At 35.3% G+C, this 21565-nt stretch overlaps 1 protein-coding gene and 1 non-coding gene across 3 annotated transcripts in view; one reads left to right on the forward strand and one right to left on the reverse strand.

Annotated features, from left to right (window-relative positions):
• LOC136039292 (nuclear distribution protein nudE homolog 1-A-like) overlaps positions 1–21565 on the reverse strand; it is a 107730-nt gene that overhangs the window by 11815 nt on the left and 74350 nt on the right. The window contains exons 7-8 of one of the 2 annotated variants that reach the window (XR_010620417.1): positions 16659–16738; positions 9198–9324 (exon numbers count right to left, since the gene is read on the reverse strand). Coding sequence is in view for 1 of the 2 variants with exons in the window: in XM_065722901.1 (XP_065578973.1) it covers positions 16659–16738 (80 nt within the window). In the remaining variant the exon portion in view is untranslated. The remainder of the gene's footprint in view (positions 1–9197; positions 9325–16658; positions 16739–21565) is intronic. The other variant, XM_065722901.1, reaches the window with a different exon arrangement.
• Positions 16134–16206, forward strand: Trnav-cac (transfer RNA valine (anticodon CAC)). Its single transcript has one exon. It is a non-coding gene; the product is annotated as a tRNA-Val (tRNA).

Here is a 21565-nt window from a genome sequence, read left to right on the forward strand (position 1 = left end):
ACATCTCAACAAAATTTTGTTGAGATCTACCAATCTACCACAGGGAGATTTGAACTCGATCTTCAAGATTCTGAGGAGAGTGTCAAATCCACTCAGCTTTGGTAGCTGAATATTAAACTGAATTATGAATTTTGATGTTATCATAAACAAAGGCTGCCTAAGAGCAAAAGTGATTGCATTTAAGACCAAATTAATTTTAAGGCTTTCAAGGAAAAATATGAAATGAGATTTCTATATCGAGATTTGGGCAATAAAAGGAGTAGATAAAAGACATTAAGTAAACAAAAAAAAAAGAAGATTTATCTGACGAGCTAAAGCCGAAGAAGTAAATGGATCCAAGACATTTTGATGGCTAGAGATAAATGAAATGACTAGAGATTGAATATTATCATTCCAAAGCAATTCATTAAGTTGACTATGGTTTGATATACTAAAAAATAAAAATAAAACATTTGCATCTGAGAAACTTTGAAGTCCAATAGAAAAACTACGACCATGATTTTAATAGTTGCAGCGGTAGCTGCAACCGTGTAAAGACCACATCACTGCCCATAATAACCCAAAATTAGAAACACGTTAGAAAGAAACTGGTCAGTGAGAAAAAAAATGTCGTTTCTAGCTGATCTCCAGGAATGGTAAATCTATCAATCTATCTTCTATATATATTAAAATAAGTTGTTTGTTTGTGTGTCTATTGACTGACGTCATGTTTTTGTGTCGACTGACGTCATGTTTATTGACTGACGTCATTATAAGGATTGAGCTGTATGTCGTCATGAAGTTGTTTGTCGACTGAATTCGTGTTTGTCGACTGACGAAATTACAGACCGGGACACAAATGACGACCGGGACACAGGGAATATAAATGACGATCGGGACACTTAAAAAGAAATTACAGACTGGGACACCGGGACACTAATAACGACCGGGGCACAGGAAACATAAATGACGACCAGGACACGGACACAACTGCAACGAAGACGCCGGGGGCACAGGGGGGATATATAAATGACGACCGGGACACAGGGAATGTTCGATTAGCAATCACCATCAACAAAGCTCAAGGGCAATCATGACGTCGTTATAAGATGACACTACAGACCGGGACACCAGGACACAAATGACGACGGGGACACGGAGAATATAAATAACGACCGGGACACTCAAAGAGAAATTACACTGGGACACAAATGACGACCGGGACACCGGGACACAGGGAATATAAATGTACACAGGGAATATAAATGACGACCGGAAAACTCAAAGAGAAATTACAGACCGGGACACTGAGACACAAATGACGACCGGGACACAGGGAATATAAATGACAACCGGGACACTCAAAGAGAAATTACAGACTGGGACACCAGGACACAAATGACGACTGGGACACAAGGAATGTTCGATTAGCAATCAGCATCAACAAAGCTCAAGTGCAATCATCAGAATTATGAGGTATAGATATGAATACGTATTGTTTTTCCCATGGACAATTATATGTTGCATGTTCAAGAGTCGGTAAACCTGACAATCTATTTATATGCACAGACAATGGGACAGCGAAGAATGTTGTATATTCGCAAGTTTTACGTAGTTAAAAACATATATATATATATATATATATATATATATATATATATATATATATATATATATATATATATATATATATATATATATATATATATATATATATTCACAGGTGGGACACAACTACAATGACGCGTAACTGATATGGCACGTAACGACTTGCGCGCGCGGCGGGGCTTGGGGGGCGCGCAGGTGTTGTGGTGGCACGAAGCGCCACCCCAACAGCTAGTATTATCTAAATTTGTCTTAATAGTAAAACGTCTTTTCAAAAATAAACTTATAGGAATTTCAAAAAATAACCAGAAATTCCTTAAATGACGTCAGTTCGAAACAAAAAATCAAACTTCGTCAAAGCAAACTTTGAAGTCAAATAGAAAAATTATAGCCATGATTTTAATAGATGCAACGGCAGCTGCAAATTTGCAAAGGCCAAACCACTGCCCATAATAACCAAAAATTAGCTACGCGTTGTTGATACAACATCTCAACAAAATTTTTTTGATCAGATAGCAGATAAAGGACTTAACAAAACAATCTAACGAGGACTAAACAATCTACCACAGGGAGATTTGAACTCGATCCTCAAGATTCTGAGGAGAGTGTCAAATCCGCTCAGCTGTGGTAGCTGAATATTAAACTGAATTATGAATTTTGATGTTATCATAAACAAAGGCTGCCTAAGTGCAAAAGTGATTGCATGTAAGACCAAATTAATTTTAAGGCTTTCAAGGAAAAATATGAAATGAGATTTCTATATCGAGATTTGGGCAATAAAAGGAGTAGATAAAAGACATTAAGTAAACAAAAAAAAGAAGATTTATCTGACGAGCTAAAGCCGAAGAAGTAAATGGATCCAAGACATTTTGATGGCTAGAGATAAATGAAATGACTAGAGATTGAATATTATCATTCCAAAGCAATTCATTAAGTTGACTATGGTTTGATATACTAAAAAATAAAAATAAAACATTTGCATCTGAGAAACTTTGAAGTCCAATAGAAAAACTACGACCATGATTTTAATAGTTGCAGCGGTAGCTGAACACATTTACAGGGAATGTAAATGTACACAGGGAATATAAATGACGACCGGAACACTCAAAGAGAAATTACAGACCGGGACACCGAGATACTAATGACGACCGGGACACAGGGAATATAAATGACAACTGGGACACTCAAAGAGAAATTACAGACTGGGACACCGGGACACAAATGACGACTGGGACACAGGGAATGTTCGATTAGCAATCAGCATCAACAAAGCTCAAGTGCAATCATTTGAACTATGAGGTATAGATCTGAATACGTATTGTTTTTCCCATGGACAATTATTTGTCAAAAAATAACCTGAAATTCCTAAAATGACGTCGGGTCGAAACAAAAAATCAAACTTCGTCAAAGCAAACTTTGAAGTCAAATAGAAAAACTATAACCATGATTTTAATAGATGCAACGGCAGCTGCAACCTTGCAAAGGCCAAACCACTGCCCATAATAACCGAAAATTAGCTACGCGTTGTTGTTCAGACTCCATTCAGAAACCTTGCGGTCTCCTGGCTTGAACAACAAGGAAAATCACACTTTCGCATTGGTAGCACTGACGTATTTTCTTTTTTTTTTTTTCTAGTGCTAGCGAGACACTGGAACATCACAGAGACATGTTTAAAGGTTCATTATGAAAGGAAATTTCTATACCTTCTTGCCTTTGTAATTAAAAAAACATAGTCTTAAGATGAAATATGTTTTTTTGTTTTTACAAATAAACTGCATCTTCATTTGCGAGCTGATAAATGACGTCATAAACGTAGGCTCGGATTAAACAGTTTGGTAACGAACTGTAAGTAAGGAGCGACACGGCTTAACGGTAACCGAAACTCTAAAAAACAGAATTTTGATATCAATAGGCATATAAAAGAATTGGCTGCTGCTTCCAAATATATTACATCCATTAAGCTTGATTTTCGAAAAAGAAGAGAAACCCTCTAAGAGTCATAGAATTTTTATGGAAATCCCACCATCAGATTCAGCGCATCAAGAACCAAACAGCAGAAGTTTCAAGCTCATATCAGCAAAAATGTGGAATTTTTTTTTCAGAAGAAAGATCACCGAAGATATTTTCCGGTTGCTTTATTTCCGGGAAAACATTTCTCCGGAAAGGAGGATTTCCAGAGTGATTGGAAAAACAATTCTTTTTTTCCAAAAAAAATAAAGAAGGGGGGGGTTATCGTAGAATATGGAATTGTTCGAAGGGGTTGGAAGGGGGGTAAGATTTCGTGGAAGGAACTTTCGAACTCCACGAGGGGAGGGAATTTTCGATGTAGGGTGAGCCAGATTTACCGGCATTACTTGAACAAGAGCTAATAGCCCATATGGCACTTGTGATGAGGTCGGAAGAGCCAAGAGCTCGTATAGCATGAGCTCTAGCAAAATTCTAAGAATCAATAAATTAGTTTAAAAGAAAAATCAAAGGCTTAATTCCGGTTGGGATTTAAAATAAGAGCTCTGAGACACAAGTTCCTTCTAAATATCAAAATTCATTAAGATTCGATCACCCGCTCGTAAGTTAAAATACCTCAATTTTTCTTATTTTTCCTCTCCCTTCAGCCCCTCCAGATGGTCAAATCGGGTAAAACGACTTTATCAAGTCAATTTGTTTAGGTCCCTGGCACGCCAACCAATTTTCATCGTCCTAGCACATCCAGAAGCACCAAACTCACCAAAGCACTGCCCCCCCCCTCTCCTAACTCCCCAGAGAGAGTGGATCCAGACCGGTTACGTCAATCAAGTATCTACGACAATTGTTTATTCTACCCACCAAGTTTCATCCCGATCTCTTCACTCTAAGCGTTTTCCAACATTTCTGGTTAGCCCGTTCGTAAGTCAAAAATATCCCATTTTTTCTAATTTTTTTTCTAGTTAACCGTTGCCATTTACCAAGTGCCAAAAAAAACATCAGAAATTAAGTAAAAAATAAATAAACCATCAGAAATTAAACAAAACAATTTTCAACTGAAGGTAAGGAGTAGCATTAAAACTCAAAAAGAAGAGAAATTATTTCGTATATGAAGGGGTTGCGCCCTCTCCTCAGTACCTTGCTTTTTACGCTAAAGTTTGACTGTTTGTCTCAATTTCTGAAGGATGGCTCCTGAAATACAACGGTCGTTTGATTAGAATAGGAAGTTTTTTTTTATAAGTGCTAAAAGCTTTAGCGTCAAGAGCAAGGTATTGAGAAGGGGGGCACCCTCTTCATACAAGGAATAATTTCTGTTCGTTTTTCGAGTTTTAATGTTGCCCCATAAATTCAGTTGAAAAAACTTGTGTTCTGTACTTAATCATAAACAACGTTATAGTATAATTACCCGATGACGTAAATTAAAACTAGGTTTTGTTCTTTACTATATTGAGCTCAGAAAAAGCCGGAAGGTTTTTCAAGCATATTATCATGGTTGCAGTGGTAGTTGCAACTCAGTCAAGGACGAAGCACAGTAACGAAATATTGAAAACTCTTCTTTTATTATTTTAAAACCAATTAACTAATTCAGGAACGATGAATATAATCTAAAGTATCCTTAATGGTAAAATATTTCTTCGAAAATAAATTTATAGAGTAAAAGTAATACCATTTGAAATTTTATTGTGTGCTCCTTTTCGGCAAAGTAATCGTTACCTTGACAATACCCATCCCCCATGATGGGTCTATATATAGCCCGAATAATATACTTATTTGTTCCTTTTTTTTTTCATTATTTGATTCATTGTAAAAACCAGTTATTCACTGAAGACTTAAGATGTCCAGTTAAACAAAGACAAATCATAGGTTTAAAATCTAAACAAATTGTTTTCTTTAATAAATAATTAGTTGGCTTCTCATTATTTTCCATTCAGTTTTGAATTTTATTGCACCTACTTTTTGATCTCTAATCGAAAGCAAGGAGGAGACAGGCTTGTACTAATCCATTATTAATGCTGAACTCGTCTATAGTTAATTTACGAAGCTATAAATGGATGTAGGGGTGAACCCAGCGATAAATTTCTCAGGGAGATGGATAAATTGACAGAGGGACGATGGTACAAATCAAAAAGAATAAATAATTTTTTTGCAATATAAGGTACATTTTTTATTGAGACAACACTGTAAAAATGCAATTATGAAATAAAATCAAGCCACCTTTTTTGTGAGCTAGTTTATACGAAACGTCTTTTACATTGACATAAAAATCTCCTCACATAGATAGTCCACCTATCTCCAAAACTGTATCCAAATTCTCCTCCACAAAGCTAAGTCATCTTGTAGGCTTTCCCTATAGCTGTCTGCATCAAGATACAGAAAATTAGTCAGAGTATCCAATATACTCTTAATATATCCTTTGTTTTTCTTCGTCGAAGGAAATACGGTGCGGAGGAAATAAGTATTGCAGTGACTCCAGCAACTTTCTAAGACTAACGAATCACTGATGCTGCTGCTGTAGAAAGTAGTCCATAAATGGGACGAACACCGAAAGTCGGTGATGCATTTCAGAATCCTCTTATTCTCTTCTGTAATAATCCCTCTACGTTTATTTCGGAATTCATCTTGGCAATCTGATTCTGATTTCGGCATCTTGATACAGCTCAGTTGCTTTAGTAAATAGTGGAAGAAACGTAGCTTCACTCCTTTCTTTCATGTCTCAAACTTTGCTCTTAAGTTTGTCAGCGTCTTTGGGAAAATATACGAGATCTTTAGTTTCTGATTGCAAACTTGGTATTAAATTTTGTAACAGACGAAAAACTTCATTGACAGTAAACATAGCTGAACGCAGGTGCAGCAAAAACCTCTCAATAGCAGATAACAAAGAATGAGCTTTACCTGAAGATTCAGAATCTGAATTAGGATGTTCTTGAATTTCTCCCATAGCCTTAGGGATAATAACGAAAATCCCTTTAAACAAAATGATTACTTTTAAGTGCTCCACCCATCTAGTCTCGCAAAATTTGCTCAATCTTGTTCCTTCTGTCCCTGTGATAAGATTACTTTCTTGAAAAATTTGTGTAAGAATTGCTAAGCATTTAGGTGAAATCTATATATATAAAAATAAGTTGTTTGTCTGCGGGTCTGTCGAGTGACGTCATGTCATCATGAAGTTAGTTGTCGTCATGTTTGTTATGACGATGACGTCATTAAAAGTATTTAAGAAAATCGTTCAAAGACAAATTTTTAATTGTAAGAAGATCGTGAATGGAAAAATGTTTAATTGTGAAATGACTGAAGAACCAACAATGGCAGCAGCCGAGGAAGCTGCTCAAAGAGTCTATGCCAAAAAACTTGCGGCTGATAGAGAAAGTAAGAAGAGAAAGCGTGCCGAGGAATCACAAGAACAGCAAGAAAACAGGCTTGCGGCTAAAGAACGCAAAACCGCGCAGTTAGATGGAAATCCACCTGGACAGCGAGAGTCAAAACATATCAAAACTTAAAATGATAGCGATGATGATTGGGTTTGGGATTTTGACTTGGATAAGGTCATCAATGCCTAAGATTTTAGTTAAAAAAAACAAAGGTTCGGCGATATGTATTTCATAGTGACGCTAAAAAATAAAGAAGAAAAAGAAAACTGAAAAAAGAAAAAAGGTAAAAAACTAAAAAAAAAACTAAAAAGAAAAAACACTCAAAGAGAAACTACAGACCGGGACCAAATGACGACCGGGACAGAGGGAATATAAATGACGACCGGGACACTCAAAGAGAAATTACAGACTGGGATACCGGGACACAAATGACGACCGGGGCACAGGGAATATAAATGACGACCAGGACACAGGTATTTAAGAATATCGTTCAAAGAAAAATTTTTAATTGTAAGAAGATCGTTGAAAGAGAAATTTCTAATTGTAAAACGACTGAAGAACGTACAATGGCAACACCCGAGGAAGCTGCTCAAAACGAATGTATTCAAGCCGAAGTAGCTGAGTTGGTAAAGTGTTATGTTTCAGGTTCTAGGTTCGAGAGGCTCCAGGTTTGAACCTTGGCTTTAGCATTAATACAAAAGAAGAAAAAAAACTAAAAAAGCTAAAAAACTAAAAAAAAAAAAAAAAGGTAAAAACTACAAAAAAAACTAAAAAGAAAAAAAAACTAAAAACTAAGAAAAAAAACTAAAAAAAAACTAAAAACTGAAAAAGGAAAAAAATAAAAAAGGAAAAAAACTGAAAAATAAAGGAGAAAAAGAAAACTAAAAGCCGGGACACAGAGAATATAAATGACGACCGGGACACTCAAAGAGAAATTACAGACTGGGACACTGGGACACAAATAACGACCGGGAGAAATAAATGACGACCGGGACACTCAAAGATAAATTACAGACCGGGACACCGGGACCCAAATGACGACCGGGACACAGGGAATAAAAATGACGAACGGGACGCTCAAAGAGAATTTACAAACTGGGACACTGGGACACAAGTGACGACCGGGATGCTGAGAATATAAATGACGACCGGGACACAGGGAATGTTCGATTAGCAATCGCCATCAACAAAGCTCAAGGGCAATCATTAGAATAATGAGGTATAGACCTGAAAAACCTGACAATCTATTTATATGCACAGACAATGGGACATCGAAGAATGTTGTATATTCGCAAGTTTTACTTAGTTAAAAACATATATATATATATATCTATAACGAAAAGAGAAATCTTTTCGCCCCCACCAACTAGGTGTTGGGGTGAAACTTTCACGGACTACAGCAGCATAACCCTTGAAGCTGGCTACCCATAGATGACCTTGCACCCTTATATATTTAAAATTAATTTCCATTTCACCTAAGGTTTGGATCAACCAACTAAGGTCTACTATCATCCAACTGTTTCGTTTTCAAAAAGTTTGTAGTTGTTAATTTTCATTTTGAAATGATGGGCGATTAATTAACAAACAGGGGTGTAGAGTTCTATATAATCACTGAAAAAGTACACGCGTGATTTAAATGAAGTTCAAAGATCTTAGGAGTCTGAGGTTATAACAGCACGTGGCTTACAACAGGTTATAACAGCACGTGGCAGCAGCCTGTCTTTGTTCCCAACTGCATTTTCATTAAAACAAATATTATTGTTTGGAGATCAGCACACTTTACCTACTTGTTGTGCATATATTACTGTATATCAATTGGATTAAAACCCACAGTGAATTTGGTTGGTTTCTAAGACAGTTGGTTTTAAATTTTGTTTATAAAAATAATAAAATATCCCTTTTTTATCCTCATCACAATAAAATTTGCAGCACACATTATCCTTTCATATTAGTCAAGATCTATAATAGTCAAGATCTATAATTAGTCAAGAATGTGCAAATTTCCCGAATTTAGGGAGGGGGTGTATCCCCGTTAGCCCCCCCCCTTGGGTTCGCCAATGAATGGATAAAACTTTATGACGCGATACATTAGCCCTTTTCGCAATTAAATAATTCAAATTAGGAAATTAGGAGAAAACCAAAAGCATTAAGAACTGTTAGTAAGAACAGACGGGCTTCATTGACATTAAGCCTTATAAGATATGTCAGTTATTTATTCAAGTTGCAATGCGGGAGATATTAGAAGTTGTTAGTAGGAATAGATGGGTTTTATAGGTACCAAACCTTATGACGCGACACATCTGCCATCTATTCGCTAGGACAGTTGACTAGATAGAAATAGCTGTCTACTTTTGCTGTCATCACAGACACAACGAAGACGACTACAGCTGATACACAAATATTTCTCAAGCTAAAAATAGGGGGAGGATTTAGTGTCTTTTTTCTTTCCTTTGCTTGAATCATAATGGGTAGTAACTAACTTAAAAAAAGAAAGCAAAGCATGAAATAAAAGGAATAGCAAGTTCCAAACAAAACATAGTGCAGTAGAAAAGCCTTGGGTATGTGCCTATTTGTGTTGTACCAACGACAAGCATGTTCGCAGAGAAAGGCTGGTGTTTCCACTCGGAAAGTCTCCTTAGCTAGATAGTCACAAATTGCTTCTAATTTATCTACAAGCACAGTTTATTATATTAATGAAACATTATGGCCCAGAATTCCTATAAGATAATTAGATGGGAAAATTTTTAAAATTAGAATTTGCTCGTCTGTATAATGTTCGACGTCTTTTTTTGGTGTACATAACAAAGTTGTTATAGGTTCAACGTTTTTGGTGTTTAAATGTCTTGCTCTTTCCTTGCTAAGGATTACGTTCCTAGTGAAACATACGATTTTGTAAAAATATACAACAATGCTATGCCTCCCCCCCAAAGATTTTTCCCACATTTGACATTAATTTCCCTTTATTTGATACTTTTACATTCCTAGGATACCTTATCCCCCCCCCGCCCAGATTATGAGGCTTAAAACCGCTACTAGTTTTTAGCATTGCTTATTCAACTTTCAGAGCAAAAACACACGTGTATTTTTTACATCGGCAATCTACAACACTAACCAAACAGCTAAATCCTTTTCACGTCTAAATAAACACAGGATTCTTCCAATAATAATAATAATAATAATAATTTATTTTTAACCCACATCATAACAAGTTATGGCACTTGTGGAGTAACAAAAAGAAAAAAAAAATGAAATACACTACAAGTAAAATACACTACAAATAGAAAAAACATTATGCTACAAGGAGATTAACCGAACAGACGGACCAAAGGATGATGAGGCGATAAACGATAAAAAGCTGATTCCGACAACCTTCCATACATGAGGGCCAACTTTGCACTTATATCAGGGACATCAAACTTACGAATTATCTTCCTATTGCTATACCAAGGGGGGAGATAAAGTAAAAATTTACAATATCTGAAATAAAAAATCCGAATCTGATTAATATCTTTTTTCTTTAGAAGGGGATAAAGACCAGAAAGGTAAAGGACAGAATGATCACAAAATGTAGCATATAGTCTACCGAGTGCACGTCTATTATACTTCCCTCGATTAGCAACTATCTTAGAATAGCCCGTTTGAATTTTCTTTTGAACATCACGAACAGTGCACTGCCGTAGGCAAGAAATTGAATTCGTATCAGTAATACCCAACCACCGAAAGGTGGAAACAAAGGGTATTGAAAAACCGCGACAAGCTAAGGGAGCATTAGAGGAAGTCGGACCATTAAAAACTAGAAATTCACATTTCTCAACATTAAGAGAAAGACCAATATTAGAAAATAGACGTGAAACTTTTGAGACCATAAACGAGAGACCTTGCTTATTTTTACACAAAAGTAAAAGGTCATCTGCATAAGCAAGATAAGAAACATCTGAGAGTCCAATAAAATAATTTGATCTAATTTCATCTAAAATACCAGAAATGCACATTTTGAATATACTAGGTGGTGATAAAACCCCTCCCTGCTTGACACCTCGACATAAACGGACAAACGGAGATCCAGATTTATTAATTCGGAGAAAAGAATTCTCATACCAAAAACGAAGAAGAAAAATGACTGAAAGATTTACACCATTACTAAAAAGGGAAAAAAAAAGCTTGACAGTGAACTACATTGTCAAAAGCTATAGAAAGGTCCAAAGTACACATATAAAGTGGCGACCCCTTAGCCATGCTATTCTTAAGGGCGGAAGAAAGAACACGGTGTGCATGTTGACAACCAATACCAGCTTGAAACCCGAATTGATTCGATACGAAATTTATATTTTCATTTAAATGAGGAATTAAAATATATTCAAGGATTTTACTCAAGTTACACGTAGTGGTTATAGGGCGATAAGATGAACATTGAGAAGGGAGTTTTCCCCGCTTTAGAATTGAGGTGACAGTTCCACAAAGAAAGCTATCCGGAACCAGAGAAGATGTTAAACACATTTGGAACAACAACTGCAAATGAAATAAAAGAACAACACACTTTGGATTTATATTATTTACACTAATACCATCAATATCAATGGATGAAGATTTCAGTTGCTTAATTGCATTTTCAACAGCAGTTATTGATACTGGAATAATTTGGCCCTGATGAAGCGAAGGCGGTAGAATTTTAGAAAGTAACCGAGAATAATGTGACTGCACAAAAAAATTAATTTTGGAAAAAATTCCCGAATAGTAAACATACAAATTTGAACTAGAAATCGAATCACTATTATAAAGATCACTTTTATCCAGCTTCTCAGAATTGATCAATTTAGACCAATCCTTTTTAGAGGTTGGAAATTCCATACCCTTATAACGAATAGATTTAAGGTACTTTTTATAATCATTCTTTATTTTCTGCTTTATATCCGAAACAGACCCCGTTATAGGTCTACCACAATAAACCCAAATTCGAAGCCAAAGTTTTGCCTTATTTTTAAAATTCTTTAATTCAGGATCGGCAGCCCATATAGATTTCCGCGTTTTTATACGAATACGTTCCTGGGGAACCGCAATTTTTTCAGCTTCTTTCATACATCTAATTATATCATCATAATATCTATCAAGATCACGCTTACTACCCTTTACTTGCAATTGGAGTAGATGATAAGGCACACGAATACAATTAAGCAGTGTAGATAAAGACAATATATATAAAGCAATATCGACTCTTTTCCAATTACTACATTTAAACCATTTAGAATTCCCAACAAGGGCAACATTGCATCAAGGTTACGTTTCAGTTCAGTAGTAAATGAAAGCGATAGATGGTCAATGTCATCAGACTCAATATCAACATGAATAATCGAGCATTTTAGCTGTGATGAACTGATTATATGATCAATATTAGAAACACTACCAGATTGATGGATATAGGAGTATGATAAATCTTTCTTCAGAATCACGTAAGGGGGCATGCACTCCAATATTTCTCGGGATCGATAACTTTGTTCATCCAAATCCGTGTTAAAGTCACCAAGAACTACAAAATCAAGTTTGTTTTCCTTGACACGATTCATCACGGACTTTAAAGACTTGCATGTAATAGCAAATTTATTTATTGACTCCACTGTATTATTTTTATATGGAAGATAAACATTAGCAAATACAGTACTATTTACTCTAACAGCAAGAATGTGCTTATCCGAATAAAAAAGGGATGGGTTCGAAAGATCAATACTTTTTTTTTTAAATACAGGCCAGGCCTCCAGAAGGGCGGCCACGCGTGGTAACAGCATCAGAAGTAAAAACCGAATGAACAGAGCTTCGATGAAGGAAATTTCTGCTAGAGGCAGTTAACAAAGTTTCTTGCAGGCAGATAACGTCGAAGTTCTCGTACAGATCGTCAATATAAGCATCTTTATTTTTTGTGCCATTGATATTGTGCGATATGACTGAAATTTGTAAAGTCATTTAGAGGTTTGTTGACTAGCAAAACCACGGAGAACGGAGCATGACATGCTATAGGACACGTGTTCACCATTGCAATTGGCACATTTTGGTGAGGCATTGCATGGATTTTCTTTTGAACTAATATGAGGGCCGGCACAACGAGCACATTTGGGCGCAGGACTGGGACAAGAAGACTGGAAGTGATGGGGCGATCGGCACTTAAAACAACACTTTGGAATTTCCTTAAACTCACTCAGTCTAAAGAATTCATAACCAATTCTTATACCGTCTTTGAAATAAGCTGCTTTAGCAAAAGAATCCACAAAATCAAGTTAACTGTTTTCGAAGAGCCAAGCCTTTTGGCAGCAACAATACCGCTACAATTTGTGAAAGACTGAATCGCATAATCCTCTGGAACACCTTTTATAATGGCCGAATATTTCTTAGAAATTTCTTTGGTTGACGTACCGGCGAGAATGACGGGAACAGATGCACGGAAGTCTTCGGCAGCAGATTTATCAATATTTACATACCACTTATCGTGAACCGGGCGAATACTGGATACAAGTTCATGGCCACTGATTTTATCAATAGCGTCTTTCCTTTTAATTGGATCCGAGACGGCACTTGAGAGACGACAATAGTGGTTGACTGGCGATTAGAGCCTATAGGTTTTGGTAACTGAGGGTAATTGTCCAACTTTGCTGACACGATTTGAACAAGTTGATGAACTTTAGAAACTTTAGAGGCCAATTGTGAATAGGCCACAGCCGGCAACACTGGAACTTCAGTTGGAAGTTTAATGACATAAGTTGGCATAGATATACTAGCTTCATCACACTTCTTCAAAAGATCGAGCATGTCTTTAATATTACTGGTTGCAGACTTTGCACCACTGCGGCGAGGGGGAATTTCATCAGGCGCAAGTTTCGACCATAAATCAGCCTTAGCTTGAACTATTTTTGGTGAAGCAAAAAAAATACATTCGATATTCAATAATTTCCTTCTCAGAAATCGAATTCAGCCAATTACTTTGGACAAAATTTAACACAGGCGAATATATAAGTTCAAAGTCATTCAGATCCTCCGATTGTTCGCTAATACTTGGCATCTTTTCAAGGCACCTGTTTTCAACCACCACACAATTTAAACCGTTCAATTTATAAATATAGGTCACTGATATATGACATTACTAATTCCAAGCCAATTGTTGCGAAATAACAAGGTTACTGAATTAACTATGAAGCATAGGTCAGGATTAAAGTCTCTATAATTCCAAGGCAATTGTTGCGAAATAACAAGGTCACTGAATTAATTATGAAGCTTAGGTCAGGATTAAAAACTCTGTGATCCCAAACCAAATATTGTTTCTTGATAAGAAACTCACTGATTTAGCAGTGTTCAATGAATCGTGGGTTCGACAATTTCTTCCTTTGGGACTTTTCACGTCTGAACTACCGTGTTTTAAGGGTACACCTGACATAGTGTGTAGCTCCTTAGAAATGGGAAAACGACTATCCCTATTCATCTTCTGCAACAATTTGTAAAACAGTAGTCAGACAAATTTGCACATTCAACATTTCACAAAAAGATTCTTAATGTATAAAAAGCGCATAAAAAAAAGAAGATTGGATCATAGCAGTAACAGGCATATTTTTTACTAACTCACATCCATTTAACGATCAGTTCCCAAGAGGAACTAGATCATCCAACATGAGAATACATTTGCTGAGGAAATCTTTTACATCCCTGGGCCCAAGCTTTTTTTTTTTCACGAGGAGACACCCGAGGTTTACAGGGAAATCTCCACAAATTCGAGGATAGTTTAAACCCTGAACAGAGGGTAACTGATAAGTAAAAAGTAATACAAGAGAGAGGTGATGCCGAGGTCTCCGCTGCCATTCTTGGGGGGCATCTGATAGTTTATAAGCGGCTACAGAATTCCCGCGTTGCTTAAAAATCAATTTTCTGTGAATAGGCAGTGCAGTAGCAAAGTACGTCTGGCCTTTTGACGACAAACCACATCAGTCCAGTTCTTGTAAAGAAAAAAAATCGCTCAGTGTTATTTTTTTGTGCCCCTCGGCATTGTTCACACTAGGCCCGGGCCTATTTGTAAATCCTGGCCTGGCCAAATATACCTAGATCAATTTTAAAGCCTCACTAAAGAAAATTGTTTTCGACGCATGATGTAAGCCTTATCCCCGATTCTCATTATAAATTGTCAAAAATAGAACAGTCATGTTCCAGGACATGCTAATGTAAAAAGAAAGTTTGTTGTTGGACAGAGCTGAATTGTGTCAAGTATCACACAATTTTCCGGTGTTTCCCTATTTTTATTGTCTCCCACCGTAAAAGACCATCTAATGACACTAAAGTGTATTGTACTAATATTCTGGAGCGATCATAAATACTTACTTATATCAATGATATAAGTGTATTGCTTTACTTGCCCCCCCCCCCCCAAGACGATACATATACAACCCCCCATAAATTTCTTCACTATTTTTGGTAAAATTTCAATTGACTTTTTGCTATCTCAGAAAGGGTTTAGGTTAGGAAAATGAAACTTTCAGGGATAGGTCTACAGCCCAAAGTATGTCCCGGGAAGTTATTTTAAAGTACCCACCTCCTCCACTCCTTTCTGCCTTTAAACGGCCTTGAAATTTACGTACATGACAGGTCGATACCTATTGAAATTTTCCCAAATAACATTTTACCTTTATTTTCAAATACTAGTTGCTTTTTTTCTGCCTTTGGTTCTGAAAATGCAATTCCTGTTATTGAGTAGAATTTTGAGCCATATCAATGTTTTTTTTCAAAATTTAGGAAATGAATTTGGATATCTTTAAAACCGTATAAATTGAATTGAGTAAAGTTATGAAACTGAAAACAATTTTGTTGTACTTCAGTTAAGCAGAAGATATATTTTGCAAGGTTTCACTTTTATAACACACATGGTTTTAAAGGTCAGGGCCCTTTAAAGGGAGAAGCAGTGGAGGTAGTTGCTTCAGAATACTTTCACAGGACATACTTTAGTCTGTAGATTCAACCCTGAAAGTTCCATTTTCCTAACCTAAACCCTTTCTGGGATAGCAAGAAGTCAGTTAACTAGAATTTTACGCTATTTCTTAGAAGAGTGCAAATTTTTTTCTTCCCAGTTTTATTGTAAGCGTTTCCCAAAAAAAATAAATAAACTTTCAATTTTCACGTTTGTTTTCAGTGTGAAGATATTTAGACATAATTCAATGATTTAGCAAATAATACTAAGAATACTTTTGTTACCAAGTTCTCGTAGTGTAGTGGTTATCACGTGTGCTTCACACGCACAAGGTCCCCGGTTCGAACCCGGGCGGGAACAACTTTTAATTTTTATATTTCCACAAACACCAAGTCATCTCGCCTTGCTTGCTTGTGGCGGAAATAACAAAATGCATCTAGAAAATATGATATTTATATATGCTAGTCATCGGTAGAATTTCAGAACATTTTTAACAAATATATTCTAAGCAAAAAGGAAACTCAGCGGGATTTTTGTGGCCTCCCACCTCTCGCTATAGTCTACAGCTCAGGTCTTTAACCTCTGTATATCAGTCATTTTAAATCAAGTTTTATGATTTCCTTTTTTTGTTTGAGTTAGGTTTATTTACTCTCAAACAATTCAAAAAAAAATACCACAACCGAGGAGATAAACGATTGTTGTGTCTATACCTATGAACTATTCTAATAGGTTATGTCGATCCTACAGCCATTTCACGCTTTTATCTTAAATTGTAAAAAATCTAGCAATTTATTAAAGAAAAAAACACTCACCCCAACTCTCCGTAGTAAATCACCAACAAGATTTAAAGCGGACACACGGGCAGACGGGGTTAAGGGTATACCATTGCTTCCTAGAATAAAATACTCAATGACTTACAGTTGCCTCTTTCTCAAAAGACATGAACCGTTGAGTGGGTAGCCATGACTATACAAAGAGCAGAGAAAATTCGCTGCTGGCTTGGATTTTAAATCGGTAGGGGAAAATGTATATAATTTGAGGGTGCCAAGTCATCACTTTTGTCATCAAGTTAGGGATCGGTGTCTAAAAGTACCAAGGAAATTAAAATCAAAAATTTTTAACCAACAATATCTTAAATTTTTCTTTTCGTTATTTCCAAATTATGAAGTTTTTTTGGGTAGCATGACATTTTCGCGGTGTTGTCAAATTAAATCGTCAAAACAATAAAACAAAAACAATTATTAAATTTGATAAAGTTTTTGGGTCAGCAAAAATTCAACATAAAGTCTTTTATATTGAAAATTGAATTCCTGATTTTTGTTCTGATTATTTCACATATATTGTTGGTTGTGCAAGTTTCTATGTAGCCGATTCCAACGATCAGACTTCCTTTTCTCAGTTGTTGGATTTTACACTGGACGGTAAAATAATTCTAACTTTTACTTTTAAACTGTAAAAATGATTTCCCTAATGGCAACTTTAGAAATAAAATTTGTTTTCCCCTTTTTTTTAGTAACGCAATTGGTTCTGTGTTATTTTTTAAAGTAAAAAACAGTTCAGTGGCGCCAATCCGAGGGTTTTATTTTCTAATGAAAGTACAAAAAGTCATTTTTAATGATTCTTAGTGAAAATACCAGAAAAAAAAATTATTTTCAAAATTTAGGGGAAATCCAGTGTTACCATTGTTCCCCCAGTTGACACCACTGATAAGAAAGACTTGGTCAACCTTTCACTGGGTTAACCTTTGAGTCAGGGAGAACGCCGCCTTAACAATGTTCCTTTACTGAAACGTTGTTAACAATGAAGTCAACATGTAGCAAGTAGCAAGTCTTTACTATAGCTGCATTTTTTTTCCATGCCAAGGGTACTTTACTACCTGGCCATAATATAATGCATGTAAACGAATATATAATAAGACGCAAGAGTATCAACATAAGAGAAAGGAATATAATATCAACAAATTAATGCAGTATTTTTAAGGTACATAAAATTTTTGAACAAAATAGTTTCTGTTAAGTTACTCACTTTATCTGTATGTCAGTCACAAGTGGTTTTGGGGAGAAGGTACTTGCCCGGGTGTCAAAATTTCAGGGGTATAAAATGTCAAATAAATAATCAAACGGTTATAATCAATTTATAATTTATGAAATTTTACTGTAATTAAAATAAAGTAGAGGGCACAGTCAGCAGTAAGTGTAAGCAAATTGAATCAGAAATTTTCACTTTCCCCCTATCTTTATCATCATTCCTTGATAATATATGTAAGTATTAATATTATATTTGATTTCACACCAATTTAATTAAATGCAAATTTAATTAATTTTAGACATATTTAAACTAACGGAATTTTTTTTTAATAAATATAAATTTTGTTAAAATTTGGCCAAAAAGCTTTTTGCAGATAGGGGGGAGGGAGTGGGGCTAATCAAGATTTTGCCCCCAGCACAAGAGATGTCAGAACCGCCACTGATGTTAGTATCTTATCTATACACTGGCGCAGCTGAAAAAAAAAATGCCGCTCTATAGAGGTGACTACAATTCACCCAAGACGATTTCAGCACTACTAAGGTAATTTTTTTTTTCAGATTAGTCCCCGTTTCTTTCTAATTATCAAGAATTTTATTGTCAAGAAAATACGAGAAGTATTAAGAATTATCTTTAAAATGGATCAACACTGGATTTAAAAAATCCAGTGTTGCAATTATATTAAAAAGATTTATAAATAAAATAAAGAAAATACTCTTTACAGTAAATAATAAGCGTAATAAAACTTTTCTGCAAAGAACAAAGGACAGAGAAATGATACTGACTTGTTTGAATTATTTAAGTGATAACCTGCACAATGTAAAGAAGAATGATCAAAAATGGATTTCTTTTAAGGCCAAACGACAGTGCTGAAAAAAAAACACAAAGCGAATATTTCGAGAGGACAACCGCCTCTCTTCTTTGGTACGAACAATCTATATATATATATATATATATATATATATATATATATATATATATATATATATATATACACTTTGTGTGTTTTTTTTCAGTATTTTTGTCTGGTCTTAAAAATACCATTTTTGATCATTTCTTCTTTATTTTATGGCAGGTCAATGCTGCTTAAGAAATAATCAACTGACACAATCACGCATGCCTTAGAAAAATTGGGGAAGACAGGGCTTTAAATTTAGAAAAAGACCTCTGTTTGAGGTTATACAGTTTCTGGCAGTAGCACCGCCAATTAAAAACGAAAGAAAAGTAGGTAAAAAAAGGCATATAGCCCCGAAGTGCTTATGAAGCCGTAGCTTTGTTTTAAAGATGAGCAGATTGTTTAAATTTGAATCTTTACATGAGAAAAGCGTTAACAGACTTAATTAATTAGTTTAATTTTAATTAGAATATTTGGGTTTATCAAATGCAATAAATCAATTTTTTATTTTTAGTTTTATTAATTTGTAATAGTTTTGTTTAAATTTTTAACTATAAACAGTTTTATTTAATTCAATAGTTTAATTTGGTTTATTAGATTAATAATTTGATTTATCTAATTAGCTTTGCTCAATTATTTTCAAAATTCGACGTGGCAACAACGACTAAAGCATGATATTGTCCCGAAAATTTCGTTATTTTGAAAAAATCACAAACAAAAAATCTTAGAAAACGAATAGGACAAATATGGGACCGGGAAGGGAGGGGGTAGTTTCAGGTAACAAATATTGTGACTTTGATGGGGTAGCACTTTAAAGAAAGGTTTATGAATGATGTTTTAGACGGAGCGTTAGTCTCCGTCATACCACGTCATACCACGGAGCGTTAGTCATAATCACCGTCATACTTGAGTATGACGCCATAGTACGCCATATGTCGATCCTCTGAGACAGCAAAGCAGCTTCAGAAAAATTTATGATAACCAATATAGGTATAATACTGATAACAATTACTTCAAAAACTCATTTTAGAAATTAGAGATTTTCCCCTCAAACCATACACCTCACGCTTCTTAAGTAGAAATCCATGATCCACAGTGTCAAAAGCATTCATCAGATCTAAAAAATACAGCACCTACTTTAAAAACTTAAAAATTTACAACTTGTTTCAAGGTCTCTTCTTTCACTGATAAAATTTTCAATAAAAGTCTTCATGTATGGCTTCTGATCAAACTGGAGGGCACTATGAATTTTATGAGATTTTCGCCATGATCGTTTTATCTCTAGGGTCTTCCCCTTTTTTTTTGAAAATCAAGCACATATTTTCAGGCTCGTTGCTTCGGATGAGTAACAGTAAACTTAATGAACTTTATATATTTGAAATGAACATAAAAACTCAATTCTTTTAATATATCTATTGTTGTTAAAATTCTGTTTTTACTTATATAACAAAATATTATTATATAACCATATAACAAAAATATCATTTTCAAGGGTGCTAAAAGAGCTTAAAACTGAATTTGCAAGAAAAGTGACTATCAGTGCGGTCATTCATCCGGCTTAGAAAAGTTTTGTAGCCAGTGATGATATAGCAGTTAAGGAATAAATAGTGGCCAAAACCAATCTGTATATTATATATTACCATCTTTATTTAGTTTTATTTTCAAGGCATAGAAAATAGCAGAACACGGGACTTATTAATAACTTATTATAAAGAAATACATTATCTTATATTCATACAATGGAATGTAGTCTATGCACAACTGCGTGCAGAATACCCCCCCCCTAAAAAACCTTTCGTATGGCACCTCCGTAAACAACAACCAAAGAGCCTTTACCTCTTGATTCTAGTTCAGCTCCCCAAACCGCCAACAAAAAGAAGAGAGAGGGGATAGACGAGGCGGATAGTACGTTCACTATTGACTACACATCAATCGACTTTAAAAATCACTGTCATTTTCATACACCAGCGTAGCTAGAAAAAAAACGCCCAAAAGAGAGGCTACAATTCATTCTTTGATGTTTTCTATCTACACATATATACTAACCCATCAATTCAAGCCTTCTCTTAAAGAGAAGTCAATTCCTCTTCGACTTTTTAATTTTCGGCACGCCAATCTACATCGTCTAATCTACATCGGTCTAATCTAAATCCACCACTGTGATCTAAATCGGAATCCATTTTGTAATACTATGTGGCATTTTGCATCTACATGAGAACCTTATGTCAATTCGTTTACTTTCTGTACAGGGACGTACACGGGGGGGGGGGGGGGTCAGTGTCGAGCCCCAAAATCTCACCTTTTCTTGAATTTCCGAGTTCCCAGTAAAATTGTCAAAAAAAAGGTGCTTGCGTGTTATAGCGATCGCACTCAAATTTTTGATCACATTTTTCTACTATATTAATAGTATTTTTAATTATTAGTTTAATAACAGTTAAATAAGGTATATTTTAATAGTATTTAATTTACAGAGTTGATTAAGTTATGTATTTCAACTTTATACAACTTTCTGGGCGGCCTGCTTTCCGTAATTCTTTTTTGTAGTTTCGATAATTTTGTTAATAAAATATTATATGTCCATCATATTTCGGTATATTTCATTGGGATTAACCTAACTTCACTTCTTGGGTGTGTTCCGATTAGCTCTTTGCGATTAAGTCATTGTAAAACATTTAAAAAGCTTGTTATTCCAATTAAACGGCCCGTGTCTTTCAAGAGTCGTTCTTAAAGAATCGGGACAAGTCAAACTTTAGGCTAAAGTTTTATTTTATTTATGAGGTGAGGACAGCCCACCTCATA

This window comes from Artemia franciscana, chromosome 19 (assembly GCF_032884065.1).
Source record: "Artemia franciscana chromosome 19, ASM3288406v1, whole genome shotgun sequence".
NCBI lineage: Eukaryota > Metazoa > Arthropoda > Branchiopoda > Anostraca > Artemiidae > Artemia > Artemia franciscana.